Raw genomic sequence first — 7992 nt, forward strand, 5'->3', positions numbered from 1 at the left:
TATTTGTTTATGTTAAAAAAAACTTTATTAACATTAACAAACCAAACACAGTTATTAATACGTACAAAATAGAGAAAAGACAAAAAGAAGAGCAAGGGCGATTTTAAACAAAAATTCTACATAAATTACAAAGCAACAGCTTTAGTATGTATACGCGACATTTTTATTTTTTTTTCATTTATGGTTACTATGTGGCAGTCGGATGAACACACACGTCTGACTGGAAACTCGCATTTATTTGAAGACTAGCAACAACAGAATAATGCACAATCATAAATTTGCACCAAAAAACATTTTCATGAACACGCCCCCAAGCACTATGCCTGCTGGGTGAGAGGCATAGTCCTAATGTCTGCCACACAGAGGACAGCAGGGCCGCCGCCACGCATCACTACTTCAAGTTTAAGAGCCGTACTCACCGTCTTGAGGTTGCGGGTGTCATGATCATCGGACTGGTCGGCAGCCATTTCTGAAAAATCAACCCCGAGCTGGACTGGACATACGATCGCGCGCGATAGACAATCAGCTACAGGGTTACATTTACCAGCCACGTGCCCAATGTCTGTCGTAAACTCAGAAATGGCCGCTAAGTGCTGTTGCTGGCGGGCCGACCATGGTTCAGTGACCTTCGACATTGCCAATGTAAGTGGCTTATGAGCCACATAAGCCTTGAAACGGCATCCTTCAAGAAGGAAACGAAAGTGGCGCGTCACAAGGTACAATAACAACAACTTTCGGTCAAAAACGCTATACATATATATAAATATATATTTGTACATTGATGTTAGATTGTCAATAAAATATCCCTTAACTAAGCTAAATTCATAAGAAATATGATTTTGAGAACTACTATTGTGAGGATCTCGAAACTCAGTACTCTGTTGTGCAATTATTGATGAGATGATAAATATTTACTCATACGTTTTTTTGTAAAAAAAAAAAAAAAACATTATTCACATTAGCAAACCAAACAGTTATTAATACGTACATAATATAGAAATGACAAGAAGAAGAGCGAGGGGGATTTTAAACAAAAATTCTTTGTAAATAACATAAAGCAACAGCTTTAGTATGTTTGCGATACGTTTTTTAAAATAATTTTATGGTTACTTTACGTTTTTTTAATGGTTACTGTAATGTTCCGTCTTCTATCTTAAGAAGTCACGCAGGCAACGTGACGCTGCAAACTTGTGTCTATTTATTTATTGACTTGCATTCTCGTCGATGTGCAGACACACTTGTTCGTCTGGTAACCAAAACACACGTCAGGCAATACTGCCAACTAGTGGCCAATGATATAACTGCTATCATTACATCTCCCTTTCAAACGTTAAACAATGCCTATGCCTTTTTTTATTATTATTATTGTTTATTATTATTTTTATTTTGTTTTGTTCTCAATTATTTTCACTTCTTATCAATATCCACACATTTTTATGACAACAAGCAGCTCTACAACAATTTTAGCAACAATCACACAACATTAAACATTTTCAATCAGCCTGTCCGGTTGTCGTCTAACTCTTGTTGATCTTCGAGGAGGTTCAGTAATCCCAGAAATTGCTGGTGGTTGAGGTCTGTGCTCCTTCGATGTATCCACCTGCTTTGCAGCCTCAGCCGCATCAGAAGATTTCTTACAGTCCTCGGGAACCTTCAGAAGACTCCTGTTCCTCCTCACTCTTTGTCCATACTTTGTTTCCACAATGTAAGTTCTCGGTCCGGCTTCGATAAGGCAAAAGATGTATGCAGATTGTGCTCGATTGGACTTCATTTTCATCACATTTCTCTCTTATTGGTGATCTATTATTATACTTCCTGCTTCTGCGACATCCGATTTGATGACGTCATTTCCGGGTACGAACTACACTGCTCCATAACGAAACTAAAGTTGCGTTTTACAAAAAACATTTAGAAAAATATTTAACGTCACACTTCACAGTAATTTGAATGCAATAACAGGATTTAAATGAACTACAAATTGAAAACAGAAAAGCAATACTTTTCTAGCCACTCAAAAGGTAAACAATTTGCACGCTAGTATTATACAAAAACATTAACAGTAGGGACCCATATTGCTATTATTAAGGTTATATCGTTAGAGCAGGGGTGTCAAACTCATTTTTGTGGACGGGCCACATCGTAGTTGTGGTTTCCCTCAGAGGACTGTGAACCCATATAAATTGAATGGAAAGCCAGTTTTGAAATCAGAAGCTCGTAAGTAATTGTTCAACAATTTTTCCATTTATTTTAAAAGGGGAGGACTGCTAACAAATAAATGGCAATATCTCATATCTCAGTGTTGTTAAAAGTGAAGAAAATATGATAGAAACAGGAAGTTGATGCAGATGATTTGCCCTTTGCGGGCCACATAAAATGAGGTTGCGGGCCAGATCTGGTCCCCGGGCCTTGAGTTTGACATGTGCGTTCGAGTGAATTGTATGTACCTTGTTGCTTTTCATGTGCAGAATGTCACCGTGAGGGACATCTCTTGACCGCAAGAAACGTTCCAAGTCCCCCTCTAAGATTATTGCCGCATCTGACGTACTGTCGTCTCTCGAACAGCCGCGCATCAGAGGCTAGGCAAGCCAAACTGACCCGGAAGTACATAAACACGTATTGGAAAAATAAATAAACGAACATTCACTCAAAAAAAACCTACTTTGCATTTGCGAGGGAACGCAATCTTTGCAAGGGAAAGCAAAGATTTGTTGTTGTTTTTTTTTTCTTCCATGTCCCCTAAGGGGCTCCGGAATTTCCGAACGCCGTCAGAGGAAAAGGAGAAATAAAAAAGGAAAATCTGGATATCAGTCTGAATCGTGGCCTTTTTGCTGGACTACACTCCTGCCATTCCAAAAACCCTCAAGGACGAGAACAGATGTGGACTCCCCTTATGTTGCTCCTCTGCGCCATCTCGTCTAAACCGGGACCCATTCCTGTATATCCATCCCTTGATTTGTCGGGGACCCCTGTCGAAATCCCTGACCTGACATAAACTATGTTGAGGCCCGCTGCAGTTCAGAATCGTAACTCATTGTAGTGGCGGCTCAACGCAAGATTATACATTCACCAGACCAACAGTTGCGCTATGTTAGAAGTAGAAATGAAGAATTATTACCATCCATAAATTACAACGTATGGAAATACAAACGTAAAATGTTGTAGGGTTTCTCACCTGTTTCACACTCTTCACTTTGCCAGCTTTCTTGTTTGTCACTTTTTCCTGTTTGCTTGTCTTTTGGGTTGCGATTTTTGATTGGCTCTCTTAATCACTGAGGTCAGCGTCGATCTGGAGTAACTCAATGTCGGTGTAATGTGTGCAAAAATATACTTTATTTCTAAAGCGCATGTCACGTATATGGGTTTAAACTTGAATTGCTGTCTGTTTTGTTTTTTCAGCGTTACCAGTTTACATTAAGTACACTAAAGTCCATCAAAGGCTATTAATTACATAAATCCTACAATAAAGCATAACTTTAACTCTATTCATGGAAGTAAAGTTTAATTTAGGCTATTAAGTAACTCAGTGGTGGGCCTTCAAGGCCTTCTCTGTTGGCCGAACAAAATCAATAAAAAAAAAAAGATCATAATCATCGCATTGATGTCATATTATAGCTGAGCGTTTTATTTTTAGGTGAGAGTTTTGAATCCAATCGGAATTCCGCTCGCTCGTGTTGCTGGGCAGGTTTCACAATAGCAGGGGCACGCATTATGCGTTCCGAGGCCTTAAGATGCAATTGTGCGAGCATCTCTTCTGTCAAAGTCAATGAGCTTTCATATTTGTTAGACGGTTGCGATAGCCAATCAGATCACGAGTTGGTTACAGTGAGCCTTTTCGCTGGCCTTATGCTGAGGGTGATGAACGCATTTTGTGATTGGATACTCACTTGTGAGGGGGCGGCGCTATGCCGAATCAACACACCCAAAAGTTGTAATTGGCGGCCGTTCTAAAATCTAAAATATATTCTTGCTTTTTTTAAACCACAATGGCCGAAGGAAGGAAAAGTGTGGATTTAATTTCAGATCCACTTGCAAGGACATTTTCAAGTCGGACCTTTCAAAAGAAGCTATATCGTCCAACACTCACTCAGTGGTGCGTAAGTGTGTTTCTGGATATTATTTGTCCAGCCGTGGTGTCATAAATGTTGGTATTTTGATGGGGATTCATTCAAGTAGGACGAAGTAGGACTTCTTTGAAGGCACAGGTGTGAAATGCACTGAAGTAACTTAAAAAGTAAAATAAAATTACGATTGTTTAAGAATGTGCAAGAAAGAAAAATGTTGACAAATGCTAAAAATAATGATATTTTCCAGGAGGTATTTATTTCTTTGTTGTTTATTCATTCAATTCTATACTTATTTCAATATTTGAGTATTATTTTTCTTTCAATATGTAGTATATTTGTCTTTGAAGTGTGGGTCCTTGCTGCCTTCCGGAGAGGCAGCCGAGCAAGGCTGGATTGGTGATGGAAAAGAACTGGTTCGAAAAAGATTTTATCCTCGTCACATGCTGATGTCAAAAGAAGTCTCCCCAAAAACTTGAGCCCCCTCTCAGACATTCCCTTCTTACAGGGAATGCCCAAATAGGACATGAATATCTAATTTTCCCTTGTTGCATATGCATTCCCCTCACGCTAGTCTTTGGGATTTCCCTCCAAAAGTCCCCCTGAGGGAGAGCAGATGCGTCTCCCCGTTGATACGACCAGTCTACTCGTGACCACCTTAAATTACTCTCATATGCTGGAAGGTCACTGACCTGGCGAGAGAATTGCCCCCACCATAAACAATACTCAGGCCTATTTTCTCTCAGGGCAGTATCTGGTTACATCGGAACTTCAGAACCAAGACTGGTCACTTCTGTGAGCTCCAGTCCCTTCATAGTTTCATAAAGAGAATTACTTCCCATATCTAAATTAGGCGATTTAAAAATACACAACTTTTTTTATTCATTTCAATGTATATTTAAGCTTGCTGATGTAATACTACAATATTTATTCAATTATTTTAATGTGTGAAATTATATAAATATTAATTTAAACCTTTTTATTTCACACTTGAATATTTCTTAACATATTTGTTCATTTGAATATGTATGCAATTTAAATTATTCCATCCATCCAGCCATTTTCTACCGCTCATCCGGGGTCGGGTTATTGAATTAATTTTTTAGTATTTTTTTATAATTCAATATTTATTTCAAGATCAGGACTCTTCTCAATGAGTTCAATATTTATAAAATGTTTCTATATTTCTTATTAATTGAATTAAGTCTGTATGTGGTTGCCAATTTTAAATTTTAATATTTCCCTATATCAATATATAAATAATCCAATCTATAAAAAATATAATAAAGCATGAAAAAAAATATTTGGTATATTTTTCCGAAGTGAGATTCTGCTTAGCAACAAATGCCAAACGCTTGATGGAGCTCAACCTAGAAAGTGTATTTAGCCAGTCAGAAATGTATTCAGAAAGCGAAATATTAAATGTATGTGAGGGGATATTTGAAGAGTTTGAGTTATGTTCAATGGACCATACATATACGAGCCTGCCAAACACAACGAGAAAACCAGCGCTGACTCCAGTCGCCATCAAGTTGCCAACTCCTGACATTCCAAAACCTTTGAGAGAAACTGAGACTATTTGCGTTTCTCTTTCTTGTTCTTTTTATAATTCAACTTCTAGTTACGTTTTTCACCTTTTCACAGAGCAATGAAGGCCAGTTGAGCAAGTGGAACAAGTGATTTTATTGATGATTGTGGAAGGCAGCAATTTCATAAGCACAGTTTCTTCTCACACCTTTTCCATTAAGTACGTTTAAAAAGACAACTGAAAAGCATAATGTTAACAAATGTTCCAGGCAAAGGCAATTAATTTCATTAATAATGTTTGATATGAAAACAAAAAAAAGATCATCATCACTCAGGGACAACGGATGCAAATTAGCCATTGGCTATAATTTGGCATATTTACAGGAAACTGTTTGATTAATATGCATTGTCCCTGTATACTTTCAAAAATAAAAACAAATACAAATACAAATACTCAGACACAATGGTTCTTCTGGCACGGATCACACGCTTAATGTCAATAAAAAAGCTTTGCAAAATTCAATATATCGTATTTTATTCAAAATCACATTTACATCTTACCACAAAGAGTCAGTTCCTTCAGTTTTTTGTTTTCTTTTTTTTAAGCTTCAAGGATCGCTGCTTTTCTCACCAGCACAATTGTGACTCTCCGCATGCTGTTTAGTGGAGAATTTTTTAGCACAAACGCTGCAACTGAATGTCTTGTCTTCACTGTGTGTTCTTGTGTGGCGTCGTAAATACGACTTTTGAGAGAAACTCTTGGCACAAACTGAGCAGGAAAAATGTTTTTCTCCAGTGTGTGTTCTTGTGTGACAAGTTAAACTTGACTTTACAGAGAAGCTTTTGCCACAAACTGAGCAGGAAAATGGTTTTTCACCACTGTGTGTTCTTGTGTGGCTTGTTAAATTTGATTTTAGAGAAAAGCTTTTACCACAAAACAAGCAGAAAAATGGTTTCTCACCACTGTGTGTTCTTGTATGTTGTGTTAAATGTGCCTTTTGAGAGAAGCATTTTCCACAAACTGAGCAAGAAAAAGGTTTTTCTCCACTGTGTGTTCTTGTGTGTTCTGTTAAACTTGACTTTTGAGAGAAGCTTTTGCCACAAACTGAGCAGGAAAAAGGTTTTTCGCCACTGTGCTTTCTTGTGTGACTTGTTAAATTTGATTTTAGAGAAAAGCTTTTACCACAAACCAAGCAGGAAAATTGTTTTTCTCCAGTGTGTGTTCTTGTGTGATTTATCAAATGAGACTTTTGAGAGAAGCTTTTCCCACAAACTGAGCAGGAAAAAGGGTTTTCTCCAGTGTGTGTTCTTGTGTGCCTTTTCAAATTTGACTTATAAGAAAAGCTTTTGCCACAAACTGAGCAGGAAAAGGGTTTTTCTCCACTGTGAGTTCTTGTGTGGCTTGTTAAATTTGCCTTACGAAAGAAACATTTTCCACAAACTGAGCAGGAAAAAGGGTTTTCTCCACTGTGTGTTCTTGTGTGGCTTGTTAAATTTGCCTTATGAAAGAAGCATTTTCCACAAACTGAGCAGGAAAAAGATTTTTCACCACTGTGTGTTCTTGTGTGACTTGTTAAATTTGATTTTTGAGAAAAGCTTTTACCACAAACCAAGCAGGAAAATGGTTTTTCTCCAGTGTGTGTTCTTGTGTGACAAGTTAAATTTGGCTTATAAGCAAAGCTTTTGCCACAAACTGAGCAGGAAAAAGGTTTATCTCCACTGTGTTTTCTTGTGTGAATTATTAAATGCGACTTTTGAGAGAAACTCTTGCCACAAACTGAGCAGGAAAAAGGTTTTTCTCCAGTGTGTGTTCTTGTGTGACAATTTAAATTTGACTTTACAGAGAAGCGTCTCCCAAAAACTGAGCAGGAAAAAGGTTTTTCTCCACTGTGCATTCTTTTGTGTGCTATTAACCTTGCCTTTTGAGAGAAACCTTTTCCGCAAACTGAGCAGGAAAAATGTTTTTCTCCACTGTGCGTTCTTGTGTGCCTTACAAAATGAGACTTTCGAGAGAAGCTTTTGCCACAAACCGAGCAGGAAAAAGGTTTTTCACCACTGTGTGTTTTTCTGTGCCCTTTTAAAGACAGTTTTGAAGTGAATGAGTCAGAGTGACATGCCCTTTCACCTTTGGCTTGCCCATCATCATCATCATCATTGTCATGAGCGTCTGATAATGTGTCCTCATTATGTGCTTGTGATGGCCCCCGGTGGTCTTCATCACCTTCTGTTGTCACGTGATGTCTTGAGCTGCTGCTTGTAGGCTCCGCCCCTCTGTTGTCCTCACTCACATCCTTGTTTTCATCTTCAGTCTTTATAGGGACAACGTTCACTGGTGACTTGTTGATCTCCGCCTCCTCCTCCTCCTCCTTTTTGATGTGAGTCAAATCTGGCTCCCCTTTCACAG

The 7992-nt window shown here is 38.2% G+C and overlaps 1 protein-coding gene across 1 annotated transcript; it reads right to left on the bottom strand.

Moving 5' to 3' along the window:
• Positions 1–618: 618 nt before the first annotated feature.
• LOC148342265 (uncharacterized) lies at positions 619–7605 on the bottom strand. Its single transcript, XM_088288114.1, has 2 exons — positions 6271–7605; positions 619–626 (listed from the first exon to the last, which is right to left on the bottom strand). The coding sequence occupies exons 1-2, from the start codon at positions 7481–7483 to the stop codon at positions 619–621; spliced, it is 1221 nt and encodes a 406-aa protein (XP_088144240.1). The 5' UTR covers positions 7484–7605.
• Positions 7606–7992: the final 387 nt, after the last annotated feature.

Source organism: Idiotropiscis lumnitzeri, chromosome 2, assembly GCF_059441095.1.
Source record: "Idiotropiscis lumnitzeri isolate Australia: NSW breed Sydney's pygmy pipehorse chromosome 2, RoL_Ilum_1.0, whole genome shotgun sequence".
Taxonomy (NCBI): Eukaryota; Metazoa; Chordata; class Actinopteri; order Syngnathiformes; family Syngnathidae; genus Idiotropiscis; species Idiotropiscis lumnitzeri.

Coding starts and splice junctions, on each gene's coding strand:
- LOC148342265 (XM_088288114.1), bottom strand. CDS start 7,483: ATGCACAGTGGAGAAAAACCTTTTTCCTGCTCAGTTTTTGGGAGACGC.